The sequence below is a fragment of the Lithobates pipiens genome, unplaced genomic scaffold, assembly GCF_037356315.1.
Source record: "Lithobates pipiens isolate NorthernLeopardFrog02 unplaced genomic scaffold, aLitPip1_a1.2 Scaffold_8, whole genome shotgun sequence".
Lineage (NCBI taxonomy): Eukaryota > Metazoa > Chordata > Amphibia > Anura > Ranidae > Lithobates > Lithobates pipiens.
In genome coordinates, this window is record NW_027507903.1 from 348,124,896 (window position 1) to 348,152,781 (window position 27,886).

Here is a 27,886-nt window from a genome sequence, read left to right on the forward strand (position 1 = left end):
TTCTCCTAATAAAGATGTCCCCCTTTCATTCTAAGAGTCCATTATTTTCTAATTCTTCTTGGATGAGGCTGCTTTCATACATAAGCCATACTGATTGAGGATTCCTATCCAGAATGTATAAAAGGATGGAGAAGTGACACATCCAACACCAAGAGCCAATCAGGAATGAGCTGGGAGAGTGCACATCTGCAGGGATGCCGGGGAAGTGAGATTACATGTAAGCGGTGCTGAGAAGTAGCTGGGAGCAGCTGAGTGCAGAGCTCATTGCTGGAGTGCTGGGATAAGGACTGTACACTATGGCACAGACTGTCACCCTCAATGGTCCCTCTCCCTGGGGATTCAGACTGGTGGGAGGCAAGGACTTCAGCACTCCTCTCACCATTTCTAGGGTAGGTGACCCTACTTTTCTATGATGCCTGGGAATATTTCATGTATTAGAAGATAACGTGTCTGTCTTGTTTTATTTTGCTTATTTGGAGTTTTATTGAAGAGCTTTGCTGTTTAGAAGTTGTACAGAACTTAGTACACTCTTATGACTCTTATTATTTATTCCCTGGCTGACACTTTGTAACTTACCTGGTGAAGCAGTTAAGTGTCTCCAGGCTGGAGGGTGTTGGAGACATCTCAGATGATGCCTGCACTTCTCTGCTCATTCTTCTTCTCATCAATTGAACTGATTGGCTTTAATAAAAGGATTCTAGATTTTCAAATATCTAAACCCAAGAGCAAAAATGAATAGTATTTCATATTACTAGTCCTAAAAGTGGTTACTACCTTATTTATTTTTTTTAAACCTTTTTTACATTTTATTTCCTGGTAATCCTGCATGCCCTAACCTTGGATGACAACCGTACTGAGCAGCTTTGTCACTCTACAACTAGGAGTGTGTTAGGACTACATAACACCTCCCTCTGATCTCCATAACCGGGAGATGTGCTTTATAGACTGTGGAGAGAGAAGGGAACAATGCTAACTGATAACAGTGTTGTCACCCTAGGACAAGGGAGTACGTTAGGACTACAGAACACTGTAGTGACTATACACTTTCCTCTCTTCTCTATAAATGAGGGCAGTGTTTTAGTAGCCCGCAGAGATATCAGGGAATAATGCTAACTGATAATAGCGATGTCCCGCTAGGACAAGGGGTGTGCTAGGAACATATAGCACTGTGTTAAGACTATATAACACCTCGCTCTCTTCTCCATACCAGGAGGAGGTATTGTGTAGGCAACAGAGATGGCAAGGAACAATGCTATCTGATAACATTCCAGAAGCAGAGAATACACAAAGAATACAGTTTACTAGATTTTTGGTTGGATAAACAGCATTTTTTTTTTTTTTTTTTTTAGTTTTTTTTTTATCGAACAGATAAAATGTTTTTGATAATATATTTAACAAACCAAGAGACAGCAAATTAGAAAAATGTAGAGTTTACATACACTTATGCCTCGTACATACGATCGGAATATCGGCCCGCAAAAGACAGATGAGAGTTTTTGGTCGGAAAATTCAACCGTGTGTATGCTCCATCGGTCTTTTGCTGGCGGAATTCCAGCCAGCAAAGGATTGAGAGAATGCTCTCAATTTTATGGTTGGGAAAAGTTCCTGTCCAAAAAATGCGATCGTCTGTGGCAATCCCGACGTGCAAAATTCCTACGCATGCTCACAAACAATTTCGACGCATGCTTGGAAGCATTGAACTTCATTTTCTCGACTCGTCATAGAGTTGTACGTCACCGCGTTCTTGAGAGTCGTAACTTCAGCAAACCTTTGCGTCATATCTTTTTCTGATGGCATAAATATTAAGGGGAGTGCATTTTTTCAGCAGACGTGTCTGTTATTAAAGTGGTGGTAAAGTTTATTTTATTTTTTTCTATAAAATTAACAAACATGTTGTACTTACCTGTAGCGTACAGTTGGTTTTGCACAGGGCAGCCCGTATCCTTCTCTTCGGAGGTCCCTGGCTGGACCTCCTGGCCCCTCCCTTCTGTTGAGTGCCCCCACAGCAAGCAGCTTGCTATGGGGGCACCTGAGCCGAGCTGCAGCTCTCTGTATCCATTCAGACACAGAGCTGCTGTTCGGCCCACCCCTTCTCTCTCCTGATTGGCTAACTGAGTTTGATTTACAGCAGCTGGAGCCAATGGCGCCGCCGCTGTGTCTCAGCCAGTCAGGAGGAGAGTCCTGGATGGTTGGGGCAGTCGTAGACATCACTGGACAGAGATGGGGCTCAGGAAAGTATTAGGGGGGGCTGAGGGTGCTGCTGCACACAGAAGGCTTCTTATCTTAATGCATACAATGCCTTTTAAAGTATAAAAAACCTTTTGACTTTAATTGTAGTGGGAACAGAAAAAGTACCCACCAATTTATTTCTAGGGAAACTATTTGATTAAAGCCATAGTAAACTGCTGTTTTTTTTTTGGAACCTGCGAGGTAAAACCATAATGTGCTAGTATGCATCACATACTAGCACATTATGTGAAACCTACCTTAGAATGAAGCCCTTCCAGAGGTGATCTGTCATCTGTGACAAGGCTTTCATCTTCACCCGTCTTGCCTTTGGTTTTTCGGACTCTGGCTGTGTGAGTGGCTGGAGCCGCGATGACGTCACTCCTGCACATGCCGTGCAGAAGCCCCTGTTTATGGAACTGAACTCTTTGTTTTCATTTATATATGTAACTGTAGGAAACACTTTGTTTCCAAAAACACGGTTTTCATATGGGTGCCTTTTTCTACTGCTGCTTCACAATTTCACATTTCTGCATTTTTGGTGCAAGTTCCTCTTCTATGTGAATGAGACTTTTAAAACACGCTTCATCTGAAATCTCATGATTTCAAAGCCACATGTCAGTGCGACTTGGAAGACAACTGTGCGACTTCATACATGGATATCTATGCAAGTTGCACCTGAAATCGCCAAAAGTATCGTAGGAACTACTTTTTCAAGTCGATGCGGCACCTCAAAGGCACCGATTTGAACCATTGTGGACAATAGGGTGCGACTTGTCAGTCGCTCCAGTGTGAATGAGGGCTTAATGCACATAGAACATCACACCAAAAACACATCCCAAAGCATGAAATATATGAAAAATACTTGCTTTGTAAATATGAACATACACACTCATGCAATGGTGCAGTTAATGTAAGTAAGGTGCTCATAGAAACATTCTGGACATGCTTCTTACTCTTAACATGCCTTTAGAATGTATACACATTGGTGTCGTTCCAAATGCAGACCATAGCAAAAATCATTCTGGATTTATCTGTGCTACGGACTGGATTTAACATTGTGTGGAGGTGTGAATATCATGCGGTGGGTATGTAAGGAATAACAGCGATCTTGTGATTGCACAGTTGGTGTGGTCTAATGGGATGCAGTAACAACTTTTGGCTTATAGGTGTGTTTGCTTTCATTTATAAAGACCAGATAATAAGGTATAAGGATTGAATGTAACACCCTAGGCCAGTGATGGCGAACCTTGGCACCCCAGATGTTTTGGAACTACATTTCCCATGATGCTCAATTACACAGAAGAGTGCATGAGCATCAGGGGACATGTAGTTCCAAAACCTGGTTTAAAGTCCTTTTCAAGAAATGCTTCAATGATCGATATGAGGATTCCCGATGTATACTAGTCTGCACATCCAGCTTTTGTCAGACGAAAAAACGGGATCGGCTGTCGCAAGCACCATACTAACGATCCGAAAATCAGCAGATCGTTCTTCGGACAAAAATTTTACTTCTGATTTTCATTTCATGTGTATGGGCCTTAAGCCTGGTTAAGTTTTTAGAAGTTTAGATCTGTGGTTAGGGGTGGTAAAATGCATGGTTGGGCCGAAATACACAAAGTGCACCAAGATTCAAGTAAGAATACACACAATGAATGTATTTAGACAATATTTTCAGGTTTCAGAGTTCAGCTTTATTGTGAACCTGCAGAAATTTTAGTGTGACATTAACAGGGACGATCACTTACAGGAGCGAATCTAAAGTAGAGACTGTTCTTGAATATCAGCTACAGACCATTGGTTAAAGTGACCACCAGAAATATTCTGATATTATAAAACAGGTCACCTTGATTAAAAAAAAAAAAAAAAAGGATTATCAGGAGAGGAAGTCTATCTCCATTGGTATTTTTGTTTCAGCTGCTAAAATTCCATTGATATTTTAATCTATTTTACATTGGTATTTTTTGTTATGCTTATCTAAAAAAAATGTTTTCTATTGCAGATGTTTTATTTATACATTGCTTCTTTTTTGTTTGTGCCTGGTTGTGTTTTTTAATGCTAGCTATTTATATACTTCTGTTTACTATATTTAAACTTAAGCCTCATACACACGATCGGATTTTCAGCAGGGAATTGTGTGATGACAGACTGTTGGCCTAAAATCCGACCATTAGTACGCTCCTTCAGACAATTGTTGTCCAACTTTCCGCCAACAAATGTTGGATAGCAGGCTAGTAAATTTGCGGCGGTCCGTTGTCAGATTTTCCTATCATCTGTACACAAGTCCGTCACACAAAAGTTGAAAGTACAAACACGCATGCTCAGAATCAGTGCTCACCAAACACGACATTAGCAGAAGGTGTCCAAAGGGTGCCGCTCAAGAGCTGAAATTCCTTGTAGTACGTATTTAAGTTTGTGTTTGTTGGCCAATAATTGTGTGCCGTTTGTATGCAAGACAATTTCCTGGCACACACCCTTCGGACAAAAGTCTGAGACTTTGTTGGCCAACAATCTGATCGTGTGTACCAGGCTTTAGACATGTCCCACGGCACATTACAGACTTGCTCAGGTCCCAGTAGCATAACCAGACCTGACAACAAACATACTACACTAACCCATATGCTTTTTTTTTTTTTTTTTTTTTTTTTTTAAATGCAATCTCCCTTCTCACGCAACAATTCTTAGTTACAGGAAAGGTGTCCGGTACCTCTTGGGATCGGAAATAGTTGGTACTGCAAAAAATACTCATGGTTATATATTTTGTGAGTAACCTTTTCCCCCGAGAAACCACACACACACACACACACACACACACACAACCACACAAGCCAATCTGTGCTTTGTTCATACAGAGATGCTTTAATGCCCCTGTCCTATTTGGCATATACTTACCTATACTTACCTTTCCTTTTGCTGATTCTTCATTTAGTGTCTGAGACTGAAGAATATACTCAGTACCCTTTCCCCCCCATGTGACAGTACTGGTGCTTCACGAATGGTACAACACTGCTACATAGAAGCAGGTGGAAAGTCCTTGGCAATGTGGAAGCATCAACTAGAAGAGTAACTCAGAGCCTGTATGAGGCTTCTTTTTCTCGCTGTCTGTGGCTGATCATATACTGTAATGTGGATGGTTTTTGACCCATGTTTGGCCAGGGTAAATAGCAGCAATACCATATAATGCTCGCTGGTCCACATTTCGTAGCTCCCAATTGTTCCTCTTTTAGAGGGACTCTCCATCTATTGCAGTGGTCTCCAAACTACGGCCCAGGGACCAGATTAGGCCCTTTACTTTCTTTTATCAGGCCCTTGTTACACTATTCCTCCCACTGATACAAGGCATTATTCCTTCTGCACCAACAATGGAGCATAACTCCTATCACTGATATCAACAATAGGGCACTATTCCTACCACTGACACCAATGATGAGACACTATTCCTTCCCCTGACACCAGCTGCAGGGTCCTATCTTCCCGCTAACACCACTGATGATCTACTATTGATAACTACTGATAACAACAATAGGGCACTATTCTTTCCACTGATACAATGATGGGGCACTTTTCCTTCCACTGACACCAACTGCAGGGTTCTTTTCTTCCTGCTGACACCATTGACGGGTCACTATTCCTCCCACTGACACCAATGATGGGACACCATTCCTTCCCCTGACACCAGCTGCAGGGTCCTATCTTCCCGCTAACATCACTGATGATCTACTATTGTTCCCACTAACACCAGTGATGGGACATTACTTCTTTCCCTGATAACAACAATATGGCACTATTCTTTCCACTGATACAATGATGGGACACGTTTCCTTCCACTGACACCAACTGCAGGGTTCTTTTCTTCCTGCTGACACCAATGATGGGGCACTATTCCTTCCCATGATACCAACAATGGGGCAATATTCCTCCCAATGACACCAATGATGGGGCACTAATCCCTTCCCCTAATACCATCAATGGGACAATATTCCTCCCACTAATACCAGTGATGGGGCATTCTTTACTCCCATTGATGCCAGGGCATTTTCTACTCCCACTGGCCACAGTCTGGCCCTCCTAAAGTCTGCGGGACAGTAAACTTTGTTTAGAATGTTTGGAGACCCCTTCTCTATTAGAACCAACTCCCCCTTGCTCTCTTTCCTCCTTATCTTCCCTCTTTTTGGTCTGATATGTAGACATCTATTAAAATGCATAATTTAACTACCAAAAGTGTTATACATATATACACCAAATCTTCCTGCCAGCCTCTATATTATTACATTTACTACTTTTCAAAGTCTCTGTATAAAAGAAAAGTAATTGTGGAAAAAAAAGCACTTGTGGTTTAACAAATTGTTTTTGGCTTATTATTTTATCATGGTCCACGTAAAGGATGTGTGTCCCATGTCTACATATTTTCTGCTGAAAAAGTTCCCCTCCTTCCATCTCAGTAAGTTGCACATGCATGACCAGGCTTTTCAAAGCTTGATGTAGAAATAATGTTTTTTTTTTTTTTTTTTTTTTTTTTTTTTTTTAATAATCACCAATGCTCCAGCCAAGTACAAAATGTATATGGGCAGTATCAGTGCTACCATCTACATTTCTGACTTGAATTAAATACATTGTGTTTGTCCCCCAATGGAGATCATAAGGCCTCATGCACATTTGAGTTTAAAAACACTTCTTTTACAGGTGTTTGAGCTTTTTGTTTTTTTTCTCTGCTTCTAAATGCCCCTCCATGTTGGCTTATGTGTCCATGCACACTATAGGCGTTTTACTGGAGTTTAGGGGCAGGGGCCCCTAAACTGCAGTAAATTTAGAGGCAGAAAAAAAAAAAGTCGCGTTCAGGAGAGGAGCTTTTGAGCATAAAGAACACCTGACACACCCAAACAAGGGTATACGCGCCTAAGAGCTGGATGCGCTTAGCACTTGAGAATTTTTTCCTTTCAAAAGCATTTATAAAAGCTTCAGTGTTCATAAAGCCTAAAAAGTCAGCAGGCACAGGCATGTCCAAGGTTTTTCCATTGGCACTGCATGATGAGTGCATATTTCCATAGTCTTGAATGCTGACCAAATTGGGTATAGATGTACTCAGAGCATTGCCAGTGGGTATGACCTCCGAATCTATACACCATGAAAGGAATTAGGATGCATCATATGCTGCAATTATAAAGTCACAGTATCATTAGCGATGCTAGTTGGGGATGGTACCACTTCAGCCCCGGAAGAATTTACCCCCTTCCTGACCAGAGCACTTTTTGCGATTCGGCACTGCATGGTTTTAACTGACAATTGCGCGGTCGTGCGACGTTGCACCCAAACAAAATTGACGTCCTTTTTTTTTCCCACAAATAGTTTTATTTTGGTGGTATTTGATCACCTCTGTGGGTTTTATTTTTTGCGCTATAAACAAAAAAAGAGCGACAATTTTGAAAAAAAAAAAATGTTTTACTTTTTGCTATAATAAATATCCCCAAAAAATATATAAAAAAAACGATTTTATTCCCTCAGTTTAGGCCAATATTTATTCTTCTACATATTTTTGGTAAAAAAAAATCACAATAAGCACATATTGATTGGTTTGCACAAACGTTATAGCATCTACAAAATAGGGGATAGATTTATGGCATTTTTATTATTAATTTTTTTTTTTTTATTAGTAATGGGGGCGAGCTGCGATTTTTTTTTTTTTTTTATCCTGACTGCGACATTATGGCAGACACGTCAGACACTTTTGACACTATTTTGGGACAAATTTCATTTATACAGCGATTGGTGCTATAAAAAATGCATTGATTACTGTATAAATGACACTGGCAGGGAAGGAGTTAAATGCTAGGGGGGCAACTGGTCATGAAGCATGCGCCCACAATGCCACATCTTAAAGGGGATGTAGCCTGTACGCCCATTTGCGCAGCCGTGCCATTGTGCCAAGCGGTTAAAATGCCACCTGAACAGAGTCCACCCTGCTTAGTATCCATTAGAACCTTATCTCCCTCCATGCCTACATGGTATTGTATTTGTTTCATAACATGAACAGCCCTAATTGTATTGTCTAGTTGTTTGTAGTCATTCCTCTGCGAAGTGATTCAGCAGCTGGAGGTGTAGTAGTTGCTGTAGCTTGAAGAAATGTGTGGAATCATTGCTTTCTCACCCTTCCTTAAAATCTCGCTTTTGCGTATAATCTAAATACAAAAATTGTGACAGTTCCTCCTTAAACCATTTTGTTGCCATGGCCGTGACTCTTGTCTCACTAACGTGACAAATCTCTGTGGTTACACGTCTTGGTGCACTTTTTCCAGATCCCACCCTAGAAAGGAGTGTCTGCTTCGAGAGTGTTTCACAGATATGCAGAACAACAAAAGCCACATTATGCCTTTGTTGACTTTGGTAATCTGTTTGGTCACAGGTGCAAGTTACTTACAGCAAACAGGAAGAGTTTCTGGTTAGCATGAATTTATAGTCTGAAGGTTTCTCCTGTCCTGCTAGATATCGTTGTTAGAACAATACAAGCAGGTATCTTAATCAGGCAGGGAACGTTTTTATAACTACAAAATACTAAAAGGGGACTGCTCTCTTCTTACATCTGCAACCGATTACTGCACTTCCAGACTCCAATGCTGTTTTAAAATCCCCCTCAATGCGCACTTGATGTGTTATCAAAGAAATCCTAGAAGAAAAGGTCAGGCACCCAGCACAGGAGATGGCCCGGTTGGGGTTAACAACAGTTCTATATACAGGGAACAAAGAATGTGTGCAACTGCAGCTTAACTGAAGTTTTACAAATCAGAGAATACAGAATATGTCCACAAGTCAAGGACTATATTCATAAGAAACAATGTGCTCTAAAGGAATTGAACAATTATTCATTTTTTTTAAATAAGACTTTGAAGACCATCGAGGGAAATAATTTCGCTCTTTATTTAAGAAAGAAATGCTCAAGTGACAGCACATAGATAGTTTCCAAAAAAATGTGATTTAACTCACTTCTTATGTTTTCTTGTTATCCAGTTCCAAATATTTGGATAGTTGGAGAAGGTACGTCTGATTAACAACAGAGTGTTGCTGAGGATATGATTCCTGATTCATATAGGAAACCAAAATGTAACAAAAATTCAAATTTTCAACTAGTCAAATTGAAGATAAGTCCACAAATCGTGGGGGAAACATTTTGCTTTTATATGGAAAATCCTTTTTATACTTTCTTGGCTTCATTTTATCAGGACAGTGTGGTTAGATTAGCTGTAACAAAAAATAGAATATACATGTCTGCCTGATGATACAGATTACTTGGCTGAAAAACATAGAAGTACGACACAGACTGGATATGCGTTTAAAAGCAATAATAGTATCCATCTAAGACTATACACTGTAGTCAGTTAAAGCGAACTTTAGTCATTTTTTCATATATTAAATCTTCTGCCCTTTTTGTTTTAACTTTGGATAGTAAAACATGTTTTTTCTACCAGTAAATACCTTATACAGCCCACTTCATGTTTCTTGTCTGGTAAAAAGCCTAGGCTTATGACATCATACACAGCTATATACCTCACTCTCATGAGAGTTTGCCAGGATGGGAGGGGGGGATGAGCCATACGAGGGCCAATGAGAGCTGCAGAGCTGCCTCTGTGTGTCTGTATAAGTCCAGAAAGTGAACAGACAGTGGCTTCAGCTGCCCACAGTTAAAATGGTTGCGGCCAGACTCAGTGGAGGGAGATTTCTGCAGTGTATTTGGCAAGTACAGAATCATAGTATATTTTTATTATTTATTTATTTCAGTTGCTTATATAGCGCCATCAATTTACTCAGCGCTTTACATATACATTGTACATTCACATCAGTCCCTACCCTCAAGGAACTTACAATCTAAGGTCCCTAAGTTACATTCATACATACTAGGGACAATTTACACAGGATACAATTAACATACCAGCATGTCTTTGTGGTGTGGGAGGATGCCGGGGTACCCAGAGGAAACCCACGCAGGCACAGGGAGAACAGGCAAACTCCAGGCAGGTAGTGTCATGGTTGGGATTCGAACCTTCTTACTGCTAAGTGAAAGTGAGATCTACTACACCACTGTGCCGTCCAATATATATATATATATATATATATATATATAATATGCAAAGTGCTTGGAGAGAAGCTTCAGAATGGCAAATATGTTTTTATTGCAGATTGTGTGAGCAGACTGCAGTTCCTCTTTGAAGGCAGAACAATCTCAAAGCTTCTGAATGCATAACTATATATGCATTTTAAGTACATTTTGTTTTAAGTTTTTTAGAGTATAATTGATTTCGGACTATGGGTTGCATTGCAGTGCTTTAGTAAAAAAAAAAACTGCATGCTGCCTTTTGAATGCATTGACCCTTGTTTTACCATTCAATCAATTCATATGAAGTCTTTCAAAGACATCAATGCACATGAGGTCTTGGAATAGTTGGGTCATAAACTATTAATAAGAAAGTGATAATAAATGCTTTAAATTTATGTGAAGAATTATATCTTGGAAAATGCATCCACTCCCTTTTCTGTTTAGAAACCAGAATCATTCACCATGTATGCACCATATCCGGACAATGGCAGAATCAGTAGGGGGAACACAGCAGGCCTCAGAGGCATGACGTTTGTACAAAGAGGGGCAGATCCCATATGGTTATTTAATAGAGGGTTGCCTATTCACGGTCACCCTATATTGAACATACAATTTTGTTTTTCTCTTAGGTTTCAATAAAGAGCAATCTACCAATCATACTTTTATTTATTTCCCAGTTTCAAATTACGAAATGTAGAAGATATTCAATCCAAACTACTGCGGTGCTAGCTTAAATTGCCTAGAGTATGGCCAGCATTCTTGTTGTGACACTGTTTATAAAGCATTGAATATGACTTTCACCAGATGTTCTCTGGTGGAGGATCAATTGCTGTCATTTAAAACACATAGGCTTGGAAGAGTCACATGCGGAGAATCTTGGTGAATGAAAGATTCTCTGCTTTATAAATATGGCATTCTGAAGCTTGTTTCTCAGGAACGAAGGCTGTCCTTGGACTTTAGAGGGAGGTTGGACAAACAGACCCCATCCAACTGTTCCAAGAGCAGAAAATCTAAGCCTTGTCCTGCCACCAACCTGACACGTGATGCAATATTTAAATAATAATGAGGCAACTTAGGGCTACCCTAGTGGAGTGATGGTGAGGATCGTTGGAACGTTGAAAGTTGTTCTCGGAAAAGCTTTAAACCGCATGGCTAAAGTTGGTGTGATGGTTTATGTATAGCAAAAATGTTTCATTTGACTTGACTAAAGCGGGCAAATGTTAAGGTAGAATTCCAGTATTTCAGTGTCCAATGCACTTTAAATAGTTCATTTAGGCCGAGCTGACCCGAATTAACTATTTCCAATACTAAGCAATGAAGCTACTGGGTGTGGTATAATATCCTCTTGTAGCATTAGGTACATACAGTCATACAGTAAGCGGTGCTGTGTTCTGCCAACAATATAAATGGCTTCTCGTCTGCTGTCGGAATTAAAGAGAATTAGGCTGATTGCTTTTCTGCCATGCGAGAGAATCCTTGTATTTATATGAATGAATATAAGGCTTACTCTGATTGGCTGAGGTGGAGAGGATGACATCACAATTTAAAGTGCATCGAAATATGGAATTCTTCATTAAACTGCTCTCAGGATGTCTGCAATCCGGTTGTTACCAGAATGTTCCTGTGTTGATGAAAACTCTCAAATTGTGGATTTCCCATTACGTTCTGTCTTGGTGACAATGGTCACCAGGGCAAATAGGAGGATTCTACCAAGCAGGGACACAAATGGTAATATAAACTCGCTAGAAGTTACGGGCTCACATGGAAGGACCTTGCACAGGGTAAACAAAACCAAATTTATTTTCTAGCCAGCAACAAAATATCACGGAGTCTAACAACTTTTGTTAAAAAAAAAGGGTTTTGCACAACATTCACTAATATATGTGGAAGCTGCAGTGCCTCGCTAAGGCCCATCTTTATATTTCAGTCCTAACTTTAGTCTATGAGAGTCTCCAATTTTGGCAGCTCATTCCTATTTAAAGTGTAAGTTCACCCTAACACTAAAATCCCTGCATCTACAGACATCCATGATCTAACATTACTCTATCTAACCCTGTAAAGAAGAAATCAGTATACATACCTTTTTTTTTAAACCGATCCGGTCCCCTAGCGACCGAAGCTCTGCAGAGGACATAGCCAAGAACAGCTGTGTAATGAATGAGGAGTGACACCACCCATAGACTTACTACGAGGCTTCTTTTGTCAGATGTGTCCTCTGCACTTGCCTCCACAGCGAAGCCGCAGCTAAAAGCTCAGCGAGGGATCGGGTCGGATTGGCTTAAAAAAAGGTACACATACTGATTTCTTCTGTATAGGGCTAGATAGGTTAGTGTTAGATCGTGGAGGTCTGTAGATGCAGGAATTTTAGTATTAGGGTGGACTTTAAAGGAACACACCAGAAGCTTAGCACAGCACAATGGCAGCTGAAGGCCCCATTCCAGCAAACTAGGCAAAAATGACAACAACTCCAAATTATACCTAGCCTTTTGAGTAAGGTGCATGGGGAAGGTTTTGTGCAAAGTCTGTATCTGTCCCCTTAATACTTTCAAAATGTTGGTGTTGTTTGGTGATATGGAACTTCAGTAAAACACTCATTCTAGAACGTTATTGGAGTGCCGACCTTTCTCTAGGTTTGGATTTGTCTGGTGTCATTGCATAGCCAGCTCTCACCCCTCAAAAAGGGTTATATGAGGTTTGATGTGTTACAGGTTTTTATTGCTATCTCTCTGGGTCCCCACTGCATAAGTTTCCCCTCACTTTTTGTTCAGATGGTAAGTCAAGTCTCCACAACATTAACACAGACATAAGTATAAAAATGTATCTAAAACTAAAAAAAAAATAAAGTTGGGTTTTAAAAACGCTGCTTTAGTTTAGGAATGAATACATAAATCCTGCACCCCTACAATCCTGCTGTATAAACTCCTGTGTACTAGAAGTGAACAAGTTTGTGTGTTTTTATTTTGAATTTTTTGCTATTTTGCTTTTTTCCTATTGCTCTACCAAAGTTTTCTCAGATAAGAGAAGTTCTTCCCTTCTATAGGTTAATGTCACTGTGCACAGTGTTATGTTAAACGCTGTTTCAAATAATTGAGCAGATGAGAAGAAGGGGAATGCCAAATGACAATGAGACAGATCTGCACCAGTTATGTTGTTTATACAAGTGAAGGGGATTTCCTCATTTTAGATGCTTAGATGAACCATAATCTCCCTACGGTTCCCCAGTGACAGCAGATTATGGCCAAAACAAGTCAATCAGGGAGAACACAGGTTTTACATAACAATGAGACTGGAATGTTAATCGCATTTCCCCTCCTTGTAAGGCTTAAGAAACTTTCACTGGCCAAATCGAAGGATTGTCAGTACTGAAGGGAAGGCGTATGGTTATCTCACAGTGCAGTACAATTAGTGGCAGTACAGTATGCACCAGGTCAGACATTCTTTTTTTGAAGGCTAAATTAGGTTTTGTGCATTAGTCATTCTCCTTTTGAGAATACATGTCTATATTTAAAAGTCATAATTCCAGGCAAACAGCTCAATACAAAGCAGTTTGAAGTTAGTTTCCACCTGGCTGGGATTTCAGAGACCAGGGGTAAATTATGGACCCAAAACAATAAAAATCTGGCCTGTATAGGATTGATATAATACCGATCAGAATGTCAGACTTTACATCTGCTCAATCCCCAGACAACAACTTGTCTCTCCACCTGTACTTTACTCTTGCTTTATTGGTTAATTAGAAGAGATGACATAGCATTTGTCATGTATAGGATGACTCACTTTGGTATAGGTCACAATTCTTCTCTATGGCTGCCTGTATAGTCATTATTACTATTATTGTTATACAGGATTTATATAGCGCCAACAGTTTGCGCAGCGCTTTCATCAGTCCCGTGACCGCGAGCAGCCTAAACTTGGGCTTTAATGTTAAGAAATATTTTTAGTTTTAGGTTTCAGATTAAAGGAGATGTAAAGTCAGAAGTTTTTTTTATCTTAATGCATTCTATGCATTTTCCGCCAACACGTTTTTGTTATCGGACTTTCCGATCATGTGTACACAAATCCGTTGCACAAAAGTCCACGCATGCTTGGAATCAAGTACGAGTCTGAAGCGCTCGGTCTTGTAAAACTAGCGTTCGTAGTCTTGTACATCACTATGTTCGTAATTGTTGGCCAACATTTGTGTGACCGTGTGTATGCAAGGCAAGTTGGAGTCAACATCCTTCGAACAAAAATCCACGGTTTTGTTGTCGGAAAGTCCGATCGTGTGTACGGGCATTAGAGTTTATTTTGGGGAATAGACTAGTGTCCCTCAGCATAGGGTTCATCAACAAAAACGCTGCAAGGTGCCTTCTATATCCAAACCACTTAGAAAAAAAATGACTAAAAAACATTCTGTATTCTTTGGCTGTTAGCTACAAAGTGAAGACATGAGGAGGTTTTGGTCCCATAACTTTAATCCTAGATGGAATATAATGAAGTGGTATCTTGACAGTTTTTAAAATTCTACTCTTTCTTTGAAATGCGCCACTAAAGAAATAAAGGAACACATGAATGAAAAAAGTTTGCATAATAAAGCGGAGCTCCACCTCCCCCTTTACTGCTACATTTGTCACTTTTCAGAGGGAAGGGGGAGCGGGTACCTGGTTTTGACAGGCACCTCTGGGTAAGATTGCCATTTCCGGCCCCTCCTCCTTCCCTCCGCTGCCTTCTTGCCCACACACAGGAGATGGCGGGACCATTCAAAAAGCGCAATGTGACTTGCGCATGCACATTTTGAAGGCTTCACTACTGGTTTTCCTTACTTACAATGCCGGTGCCTGCACCCAAAGCCAATTGATGAATCAGCTTGGAGTGCCGACATTGTGGGATTCCTGGACAGGTGAATAGCCCTATATTAAAAGTCGTCAGCTACAGTTTTTTTTTTCCAGACTGGACTCTTGGATTCCTCTTTAATAATATTATAATATTGAAAATAGGAATACAAAGCACTACCAACATAATAGCCAAGGGGAGCATGGGAGAAAGGAGTTAATTGGGTATGATTATGGTTAATTAAAGGTCACTAAGGGATTAAATAGGAACACATTTTTTTTCTTTTAACTGACATCACATGTCCAAAGAATTAAAATGATTTTTTAGGGAGCATGTGTACTATCATCAATATTCATAGTTAGTTAGTTAGGTTGAATAAAGACACCAGTCCATCCAGTTCAACCTGAGTGAGTGTCTACAATTGTCCCTATCCCTGTACATTGCACACTCATGTCAGTCCCTACCCTCAAGGAGCCCACAATCCAAGGTCCCCATTCATATACTAGGTCCGATTTTGGACAGAAGCCAATTAACCTACCAGCATGTCTTTGGATTGTGGGAGGAAAACAGAGTACCCAGAGGAAACCCATGCAGGCACAGGGAGAACATGCAAACTCCAGGCAGGTAGTACCATGGTTGGGATACGAACCAGCAAACCTTCTTACTGCTAGGTGAGAGTGCTAACCACTACACCACTGTGCTGCCCCTTTACCATAACTGGTAAAGGTAATTTATCAATTTACCTTGCCTCACTGCTCCATTTGTCTTTTGAAGACCTGGGTCCTGTCCCTATGTAAGCTCTCTATTTACAGTGGTGTGAAAAAGTGTTTGCCCCCTTCCTCATTTCCTGTTCCTTTGCATGTTTGTCACACTTAAGTGTTTCGGAACATCAAACCAATTTAAACAATAGTCAAGGACAACACAAGTAAACACAAAATGCAATTTGTAAATGAAGGTGTTTATTATTAAAGGTGAAAAAAAATCCAAACCATCATGGCCCTGTGTGAAAAAGTGATTGCCCCCCTTGTTAAAACATACTATAACTGTGGTTGTCCACACCTGAGTTCAATTTCTCTAGCCACACCCAGGCCTGATTATTGCCACACCTGTTCACAATCAAGGCATCACTTAAATAGGAGCTGCTTGACACAGTAAGGTCCACCAGAAGATCCTTAAAAGCTACACATCATGCCGAGACCCAAAGAAATTCAGGAACAATTGAGAAAGAAAGTAATTGAGATCTATCAGTCTGGAAAGGGTTATAAAGCCATTTCCAAAGCTTTGGGAATCCAGCGAACCACAGTGAGAGCCATTATCCACAAATGGCGAAGACATGGAACAGTGGTGAACCTTCCCAGGAGTGGCCGGCCGCCCAAAATTTCCCCAAGAGCGCAGCGACGACTCATCCAAGAGGTCACAAAAGACCCCACAACAACGTCCAAGGAACTGCAGGCCTCACTTGCCTCAGTTAAGGTCAGCGTTCATGCCTCCACCATCAGGAAAAGACTGGGCAAAAATGGCCTGCATGGCAGCGTTCCAAGGAGAAAACCACTGCTGAGCAAAAAGAACATCAAAGCTCGTCTCAATTTCTCCACAACACATCTTGATGATCCCCAAGACTTTTGGGACAACATTCTATGGACCGATGAGACAAAAGTGGAACTCTTTGGAAGGTGTGTGTCCATGTATATCTGGCGTAGAAGGAACACTGCATTTCATAAAAAGAACATTATACCAACAGTAAAATATGGTGGTGGTAGTGTGATGGTCTGGGGCTGTTTTGCTGCTTCAGGACCTGGAAGACTTGCCGTGATAAAAGGAACTATGAATTCTGTCTACCAAGAGATCCTGAAGGAGAATGTCCGACCATCTGTTCGTGTACTCAAGCTGAAACGAACTTGGGTTCTGCAGCAGGACAATGATCCTAACCACACCAGCAAGTCCACCACCGAATGGCTGAAGAAAAACAAAATGAAGACTTTGGAGTGGCCTAGCCAAAGTCCTGACCTGAATCCTATTGAGATGTTGTGGTATGACCTTAAAAAGGCCGTTCATGCTCGAAAACCCTCTAATGTAACTGAATTAGGACAATTCTGCAAAGATGAGTGGGCCAAAATTCCTCCAGGACGCTGTAAAAGCCTCATTGCACGTTATCGCAAACGCTTGGTTGCAGTTGTTGCTGCTAAGGGTGGCCCAACCAGTTATTAGGTTTAGGGGGCAATCACTTTTTCACACAGGGCCATGATGGTTTGGATTTTTTTTCACCTTTAATAATAAACACCTTCATTTACAAATTGCATTTTGTGTTTACTTTTGTTGTCCTTGACTATTGTTTAAATTGGTTTGATGTTCCGAAACACTTAAGTGTGACAAACATGCAAAGGAACAGGAAATGAGGAAGGGGGCAAACACTTTTTCACACCACTGTATTTATTTGGGGTATTTTTATAGCACCAAAAAGAGCCTAAATGTACAGTATGTTGTACATTTACATCAGTGATGCTGGAGCTTACACAACATTATTAACCTCATCTCCCCTGAAACAATGTTCTGGTGGGGTGATTGACTGCTCAGGCCCAAGCACTGCATCTCAGGAGTAAAAGGAGAAGGTGACATGCTTTCTTCTATTCAAGCATAGTGTATAGAGCATTTTGGAAACGAATAGAGCAGCAGGGGTGAGTAACAATTGGGAGTCTATCAAGAGAACCTGCCACTTTGCACATCTAGAGATTCACTTCATTCCTTCTTGCAAATAAATGGTTACATTGTTTTAGCTGTGTTTTGTGGCTTTAGGGACTGCATGCTTGTAGTACTTTATACTTTTGTTTACAAAAATAGTTTTTGGAGTATCGTTTTATATATTTTTTTTAAGCAATGTATTTTTTAACATGACATATTCATATGTGTATACCTTTTATAGTGCAGTCCTCCATAGCTATAATACTTATATTGATTCTTATGAATTTGTTACATATACTTCACTTGTCAATGAGTATTATATTTCATATGTTATGCTGATTGGTTAAGAGAACTGTTTGATTAAGTGTTGGTGGATCCATCATAATAAAGACTTTACAGGCCCTATAATTTGCACTTGTATTAGACTTAAGCCCTGTACACACAATACGAAAATCAGAAGTCAAATTTAATCCGATGAACGATCTGCTGATTTTAAGGATAGTTAGTATGGTGCTTTTGACAGCTGATTCAATTTTTTTTTTCCGAACGTCTAAAGCTGGATGTGCACACCGTGGGGGTTATTTATGAAAGGCAAATCCACTTTGCACTGCAAGTGCACTTGGTAGTGTAGTCGCTCTAAATCTAAGGGGTAGATCTGAAATGAGGGGAAGCTCTGCTGATTTTATCATCCAATCATATGTAAGCTTAAATGCTGTTTATTTATTTTCCTTGCATGTCCCCCTCAGATATACAGTGACTTTACTTCCAAATGCACTTGCAGTGCAAAGTGGAATTTCCTTTGGTAAATAACCCCCTATAAAATTTTAATCGTATGTGAACACCGCGTCTGATTTTCGTATAGATAGTACATTTTTCATCTGAAAAAATCATAAGAGAAAGACTAGGCATGCTCAGAAACGAAAGAACACATACTAAACTATTCAACGCATTACGTCACTTCTGAAGTTGAATTCTGTCGTACAAGAATTTTTGTATGGTAAGCAACATCTTCACTTTCTACATGAGACTAGCATGTCACAAAAAACGGACGAATGTTCCTCCGAAAATCTGATCCTGAGGCTTAACAGTGGTTTTCTGCAAGTTATTATTACAAAATGAAAATGTACACATCTACACGCCTGCCCAAACCTTCAAACAGATTCATGAGCACTCTGGTTGTACTGCCACTTTCATAAGCCCTACCCTGTTTCATTAATGGCTCATCACTGTGATGAGTGGCCTTGGTAGCTTCTTATTACCTAGTAAAGAATAAAAACTTTGTTTTTTTTTGTGTGTGTGAAACATATCAAAGATGAAGAATTCTATGTGATATCCTCTTGGTGATCAACCAGAAGCTCAGTTAATATGCTGTAATGATCTGCATTTGTATTTTGTTTTGAAACAATACCTGGATGCCTGACATTCATATTTTTAACCTTCTATTTTTAATGTTTTGTATATTTAAAATGATGGGTTTTTACCTTTAATTTGGTGCGGTACCGTAGAAGTCCTATTAGTTCTTTTTGCTAGGGAAAAATTTTTTTTTTTTTTTTTTTTTGCCTTGAACCAGCAAAAGGTATATGTAAGCACACATAACAGATGTATTTCTGAGTTGGCCACACATTTCATTGAGAACAATGGTGCGTAGGTGTAGTCTTTGTGGCTGTGGTTGTGACTGCTGGAATAGGCTAGCACAGCTATAAAATTTACAAGCAGCTGCAGGGGAGCATTTACTATTTTTTCTACACTAGCTCTAAGCTTTTTTATTTTTCCAGTTGGGAATGCATTCAGGGGATTTAGATAATACTGCAGGTTTTGTGCTTGTTGTGTGGGAATATAAATCGATTTTGAGTGCTACAAAGAGGTCATACAGATGATGAATGCCCTTAGCAGCTATTTCAAAGCAATACCATATGTGCATACAGAGGTCTAGTCAATTGCAATTCTAGTTATAGGCAAATTGGGCAGTTACTTTAAGTACACTTGCCTGTTAAGGGCACCAGAGTATTGCGAGAAACTTAAGTTCACACTAGTGTGATTTCTGATGCAACTTGAGTCACACAGAATCACATGACAATAGAAATAGCATTGTTTTCAATGGTGGCTGTTCACATCAGGGCATCACAAATGTGATGCATACTTGGGGAAGGGTCCTGTGCTGCTTTGGAGTGATTTTGTGGTCCTTGGGGCACTATTCCATCCACTGGCTCCAATGATGGGGTACTATTTCTCCCAATGACACCAATGATGGAGCACTGTTCCTCCCACTGACACAAACAGTGGGGCACTATTCCTGCCACGGGCACCAATGATTGGGCACTATTCCGCCCACTGACACCAATGATGGGGCACAATTCCTACCATAGACACCAACAAAGGGACCCTATTTCTCATACTGACACCAATGAATTTTCCTCCTCATAATACCAAAGAAGGGGCAGTGTTTACTCCCACTAATGTCAGGACATTTTCTATTTCCACAGTTTGGCCCCCTAACGTCTAAAGGACAGTAAACTGGCACATTGTTTAGAATGTTTGGAGACCCCTTCTCTATTAGAACCAACTCCCTCTTTCTCTCCTTCCTCCTTATCTTCTCTTTTTGATCTGATAGATTTGGTCAGAGACTCCTGCTCTAGTGTGAAAACATTCTTAGCAATCAAATATGGGGCAGATAATAGAAACTAGGTTTGGAATGTGATATATCCATATGATAGCAGTCGAGAGGTATACTTTTAAAGTAGAGGTGAGTATCAGTGGAGATGTAATGTATGGTATATAACATTATTATAACATACATGATAACATATTGAACCGGAGGGTTCAATATTGAGTTGGCCCATCCGTTGCAGCTATAACAGCTTCAACTCTTCTGGGAAGGCTGTCCACAAGGTTTAGGAGTAGGTCTATGGGAATGTTTGACCATTCTTCCAGAAGCACATTTGTGAGGTTGGGTGCTGATTTTGGACTAGAGGGCCTGGCTCGTAATCTTCACTCTAATTCATTCCAAAGGTGTTCTATTGGGTTGAGGTCAGGACTCTGTGCAGGCCAGGCAAGTTCCTCCACCCCAAACTTGCTCATTCATGTCTTTATGGATGAGTGAGTTTGCACTGGTCCTAATTATTTGGTATTATGGTGTGGGGTTGTTTTTCAGGGGTTGGGCTTGGCCCCTTAGTTCCAGTGAAGGGAACTATCAAGGCATCAGCATACCAAGACATTTTCATGCTCCCAACTTTGTGGGAACAGTTTAGGGATGGCCCCATCCTGTTCCAACATGACTGTGCACCAGTGCACAAAGCAAGGTCCATAAAGGCATGGATGAGCGAGTTTGGGGTGGATGAGCTTGACTGGCCTACACAGGGTTTTGAATCTAATAGAACACCTTTGGGATGAATTAGATGGTAGACTACAAGCCAGGCCTTCTCATCCAACATTTGTGCCTGACCTCACAAATGAAGAATGGTCAAACGTTCCCATAGACACACTCCTAAACCTTGTGGACAGCCTTCCCAGAGGTTGAAGCTGTTATAGCCGCAAAGGGTGGGCCAACTCAATATTGAACCCTACGGACTAAGACTGGGATGCCATTAAAGTTCATCTGTGTGTAAAGGCAGGTGTCCCAATACTTATGACGTGTGTGTGTGTGTGTGTGTGTGTGTGTGTGTGTGTGTGTGTGTGTGTGTGTGTGTGTGTGTGTGTGTGTGTGTGTGTGTGTGTGTGTGTGTGTGTGTGTGTGTGTGTGTGTGTTATATATATATATATATATATTAGAGTGCCCTCTGATTCCTATTGTATTTGTACCGTCTACCCCCCGTCAAATCCCAACCATGACACTACCTGCCTGGAGTTTGCATGTTCTCCCTGTGCCTGCGTGGGTTTCCTCTGGGTACTCCGGTTTCCTCCCACAATCCAAAGACATGCAGGTAGGTTAATTGGCTTCTGGCTTCTGTCCAAAATTGGCCCTAGTATATGAATGGGGACCTTGGATTGTGGGCTCCTTGAGGATAGGGACCGATGTGGGTATAGCAATGTACAGGGAAAAGGGACAATTGTAGACACTCACTCAGGTTGAATAAAGACACCAGTCCATCCAGTTCAACCTAACTAACTATGAAACTATGAAACTATGAAACTATGAAACTACCCTCAAGTTGTAAAGCGCTACACAAACTGTTGGAGCTATATAAATAAATCCTGAATAATAATATAGAGTGTACATTTAAACCATAGATTAGACTAATATACACCTACACCGATTTGTATTATTTTTACCAAAAAAAGTAGCAGAATACATTTTGGCCAAAATGCCAAAGAAAGATTATTTATTTTCAAAATGTTATAACAGAAATGAAGAAAGTTTTTTTTTCTTCAGAATGATGCAGTGATGATTAAATCCCACCAAAAGAAAACTCTATCGGTCTAAAAAAATGATAAAGAATGTATTTGGGTACAGTGTTACATGACTGCGCAATTGTCATTCCGGCTGGTTACACCCTTAAGCACGGAGCAGGTCACAGTAGGGGTCCAGCACGTCTCCATTCACCGTTTCAGGTCCGATTTCGGTCTGAATTTTTGGCTTGATTCAGACCTGAAATGGACCAGAAGACGCACATGGCTCCTGTGCAATTTACACTGGAGCCGCTGCGGAAATGTGTGAAGCGGCTACATAGAGAGCCAGTCGCAATCTCCTGACATGCAAATTGGAAAGCCACATCCAATTCACAATAGTGTAAACCCAGCATTAATTACGACAGCACTGAAATCTGAAAATTGGCCTGGGTAGGAAGGGGGTAAAAGTATCCGGTATTGAAATGGGTAACAAAAAAAAAGTTTCTCATCACACAGAGGTACTAATATTGGCATTAGAGTTTATTATACTGGTCAGTCAGCTTTTGGTATGTATATTTTAAAGTGTCCATGTGGACACTCTTGTGATCACACAGAAAGTTAAGGCATAAATAGTTAAACTGTGATTTATATTTACATTTGTTTCCCTGATTAGGTTAGACATAAGATTGACTATTTGACTTTGTATTGATTGTATTTATTAGCAGATTAACGCTTTCCTTGAATATAGTTGTGTAGTATATTGATCTGGGTTTTTCTATTTTTCTACATTTTCGTATTTTATATGTCGCTGATTGATGTCCATATTTTTATAATAGGAACATGACAGGAGTACTCTACTTTTTGATTTTGAAAATTAGTAAATGTTGTTTACTATCTGCTTGAAATGTCTATCATGTGTGATTTATGGTTTCTACATGGAAATAATTTAGCTTGATTGTATAATTGGCTCCTAATTTATTATATTTACAAACAAATGTTATAGCTATAAATACAATCCCGCCTGACGAAGGGCATTTTTAACTTTGCTTGATACTGTTGCTTTATGGAACAAGGTGTTTATTTTGCGATTTTTGGATCCTTTGATTTCATTAATAATTTAATAACAGAAACTTATTTTGTTAATGTTTATTGCAGCAGTTGCAAATGAATTGTTTTGTATATTGTCTTTGGGATGACCTGATTGAGTTGCACCTGCAATTAGAATATTTATAACACTATTAGGCTTCATGTACACTGCAGCTGCTAAACTCACGTTTAGGAGCAGTGGGGCGTTTTTTTTTTCCGCAGCCCCTGAACTCTCCTCTGTTATCTTATGTGTACATGTACACTCAGTCGATAGTAGTTTAGAGGCAGTTGAGTTTGCTGAATTTTTTTTAAATGAGATAAATCACGCTCAGGACAGTAGTTTACCAGCATTTCAAATGCCAAATGCTTGTAACTGCTTGTGAACCCATGTAAACATTAAGATACAGCATATAGCCGCGTCAAGCATTTGTTTTGACATGTCAAAATCAATGGCTCCCTATAAGAGCTGATATGGATCTTGAAAGGGAACCCCGTGGCAAAATGGAAAAGAAAAACCGTGTTGGGTTCCCCCTCAGACCATATGGATTTTGAGTGGAAATGCCCAAAAAAAAGAAAGGAATGCCCGCCCCCAAAAAAAAAATCCATACCAGACCCGTAACCGACTATGCAGCCTGGCAGGCAAGCGACCCAGCCCCCCCCCCCCGGACCATACCAGGCCACACACCCTCAACATGTGGATTGTGGGTGCTTTGGGGCAGGAGGGCTCTACGCTGAGTTCCAATCCCAATTGATGCCTTCTGAGGGGAAACACGACGAAGTCAGCCGTGATGTCAACGCGTACGGCCCGTACTGCAGGTGGCCGTGCCACCACGACATTCTGTGCTAGATTCAAGAAATCAATCTGTAAGGCTGCTTTCACACTGGGGCGGTATTCAGGCGTTACAGCGCTATAAATAGCGCCTGTGTAACGCCTGAAAAAAAACGTCCCCTTTAACTCCAGTGTGAAAGCCGGAGGGCTTTCACACTGGAGCGATGCGCTGGCAGGACGGTGAAAAAAGTCCTGCCAGCCGCATCTTTGCAGCGGTGAAGGAGCGGTGTATTCACCGCTCCTATACCGCTGCTACCCATTGAAATCAATGGGACACCGCGGCAATACCGCCGGCAAAGCGTCGCTGCAGCGGCGCTTTGCGGGCGGGTTTAACCCCTTTTCGGCCGCTAGCGGGGGTTAAAACCACCCCGCTAGCGCCCGCACCCCGCCGCTAAAACGACGGTAAAGCGCCGCTAAAAATAGCGTCGCTTTACCGCCGACGCTGCTCTCGCCCCAGTGTGAAAGCAGCCAGTGAGATTTTTTATTTTTTTTTTAGAAATGCACATTTTTTAAAAGATAATGCCCTATTTTCATTTCCCCTCCTATCTGTGAGCTGGGAGCCTTTGACCATCCAGAGTTCCACATAGACAGCGATCCAGATTGATGTCTCTCAGCTGAGAGCAGTGTACATGCCCATTGACCCTTGAGGTCTGTTAAGCAGGCATTGATCATTTGAGCACGTTGGTGATGCATGTAGCACTTTGAAGGTTTTGGAAAAGCATCCTTCAGCACTGTTTGATTGATTAATCAACTTTCAATAGAGTTCTATTCACTTATATTTTTTATCATTTTTGTTATTATACATGTCACCTTAGCAATTTATGTTTGCTCACATTGTGTTAATTTTTGATTGATGTTGTGTTGCATCAAATGTTTAAAGGCACTATTGCACGTTTTTTAAAGAGCACTAATATTTGCATTTTGTGTGTTTTCGTTTAGCTCGTTAAGTATTTTTCAGACAGCACACCTTATTTTCTTTCATTGATTTGTCTTATTGCAGAGTGCATTGAGCAAGGGTCTCCAAAGTTTTCCCATGGGCCAAATTCGGGCCGCTACAGGATTGCATCCAGCCTCCAACTAGGGTTGGGCTTCTTCTGCTTGGCTGTCTTTCTCCAAATTAGGCTCCTTTCACACCAGCGGACCAATCGGGTGCACCTGTTCGATTGGACCACCCATTGTTTTCTATGGGCCAGCAGATGTCAGCTGACAGGTGTCCGCTGTCACCTGTTAGCATCTGATCCAATCCTGCCCACTAAAAAAACAGACGGATGGGGATACGTTCACCATCTGTCTGGCAGATCGGATGAAAATCGTATGGAAACGGACATGCATTCCATCCAATTGCTTGAAAGAGAGCAGCAGCCTGTGTAACGCAGCAGACACAGACCTGTCATCCACCTGCTCAGCGAGGATAAGTGAAGAGATCCCCCACTGAGTAGGCGGTTCTGCTTGGACAGATTCTGCCCTGTGTGAAAGGGGCCTTAGTTGGTTGCTAAGACCATCAGCATCCTAGCAACCTATGACATGCTTGCCCCAGCAGGAGGAAAGCCATTCTCTTCTATGGTTCCTGCCCTGCTGCTAAACTAAAGGCAAAACTTTTTTTTTTAGTTTTGGATAGACTGGAGAGGGAATAGAATGTTTGTCAGGTATTTATCGCTGTCTGTGTCCCGTTAAGGAGATTCACCCTTTCTGTTCATCCTGTTTACTATTATCATTGAAAGTTAAAGAAAATCCCAAATTTTGGGTTTTTCCCAGAAACGTAATAGAGGGGAAGTCTTCCAATGGGGACACTAGTTCTGGTGACATGGGGGTCCCCAAGGAATTTATTTAATTTGCAGGGATTTCCTCTCACTTCTGTATGGCTATCAACCAAATCGCAATGGGACACAGATGGCGAAAAAAAACCTGGCAGGGGTTATTACCCTCCTTTGTTCTATCTAAAATGGAAAAAAAAGTTTTGCCTACTTTAAGCAAAGTGGGGAAAGGATCACTAATAGGGAATCTGATGAAAGGGGGACTCTGAAGGGGGTCTCTGGTGTAAGAGGGGTTCTGTGTAAAAAAAAAAAAAAAAAAAAAAAGGTGAATACTGCGCTATAACCAAAAGGAAAAAACAAAACAAAGCAGCTGCTAGAGGTGAGATACACACAAAAGGAAAATAAAGAAAAAAAATTGTAGGAGCGCTAAAAAATGCTAGAATAACACACGTGTCAATTAACCATATGATTTAAACAGTGTAATCAAACTATTAGTAAGTTCAATTGATAAATTGATCAAAATAGTATTGAAAATAAAATAAAATAAAGTGTATACAATAATTAATATTATGAAGAAGAAAAAAACATATAAGTGAAAGTCCTTAAATGTGAAAAAAATATATAAACATTTAAATTAATTCTTCCCTCTGTGACAACCATCCAAATTAATAGATTGAGTATTTCATAGGAGAAGAAATAAAGTGTTTGGGGGAAACAAAGTGATATTCCGTGACAAATCCACCACCGTATGAAATGAAGGCTTACCAACTAGCAAGCAGATAGAGCTTATGACCTAAACCCGGTCAGGGCCTTTTGTTGAGAGGTATAGCGGGTGCCTCCAATCCCGGACACTAATCTTACAAATAGGCAGATATCTCTTGGGATCAGATTATAGAAAATAATTCAACAGGCTCTCCTGAGCAATAAATACTCCAGGGGCGGTCATGGGTAACCCAAAAGAGAAAAACTCACCATGGCATAATAACATCTAAATAATTTAATAGGGAATTTTTCAAATATTGCACTTACAGAATTAAAATTACAAAGTAGCGAATAGCCAGCCGGCTGTGCATGGACACCCGTCCAAGAGACCTAGTACGTGAAGACGTCAGCACGTCAAACTCCTCCCAAGAGGAGACTCTGATGTAAGGGGGGGCTCTGATGGGGAACCTGAAGCTTTTATGGGGACCCTGTTGTAGGGCAGACTCTTATGGAGATTCTGATGTAAGGGGAGACTCCTAAGATGAGCTCTGATGTAAGGGAGGCTCTGATAAGTACCATGATGAAGGTGGTTCACTGATGGGAATCCTGATGTAGAGCGGTTCTGATGCAGCCCCCCCCCCCCAATGTAAGGGGGATGCTAACATTTGAGGGGGCTCCTAAGGCAGACCCTGATGTAAGGGGGATTTCTAAGGTAGGGAACTCTGATGTAAGGGAAGATGCCTAAAATAGGCTCTGATATCTGATGTAAGGGCAGCAATGGGGTCCATGATGATAAGGGAACTCCTAAGGTGAACCATAATTAAAGAGAGGATCTGATGGGGGGCCTTGATGTAAGGTGGTCTTTCATGGTGACCCTGATAGGGAGGCTCTGAGGGGGATCCAGATGTAAAGGGGACTCCTAAGGCAGACTCAGTTGTAAGTGGGGCTCTAATGGGGACCCTGATACAATGGGGCACTGATGGGGACCCTGATGAAAGGGGGGTTCTTATGGGAATCTTGATGTAAGGAGGACTCCTAAGGTGTAAGGGGTCTCTGATGGGGACCATGACATAATGGGGACTCTGATGGGGACCCTAATGGAAAGGGTGCTTTGATGTTAGGAGGGACTCCTAAGGGAAACTCTGATATAAGGGGGCTCTGATGGGGAATATAATCTAAAGGGGGCTCTGATGGGGACAACAATGTAGGGGGGGCTAAGAAATGGATGTAAGGCTTTGATTTGTTTAACTGTACAAATGATTTAAGGCTTTGATTTGTTTAAACTGACTTTTTTTTTTATTTTGTTCTGACACATCTGCTGATAAAAAAAAAAAAAGAAGATACATATAAAATAATAAAACTAAAAATAATGTTTAAAAAAACTCT

The 27,886-nt window shown here is 40.8% G+C and overlaps 1 protein-coding gene across 1 annotated transcript in view; it reads left to right on the plus strand.

Annotated features, from left to right (window-relative positions):
- The first annotated feature begins 221 nt into the window (after positions 1 to 221).
- The window catches only part of PDLIM4 (PDZ and LIM domain 4), a 262,578-nt gene continuing 234,913 nt past the window's right edge, over positions 222 to 27,886 (plus strand). Inside the window, exon 1 of the mRNA XM_077473273.1 lies at positions 222 to 389. Coding sequence (XP_077329399.1) covers positions 297 to 389 — 93 coding nt within the window. The 5' untranslated portion in view covers positions 222 to 296. The remainder of the gene's footprint in view (positions 390 to 27,886) is intronic.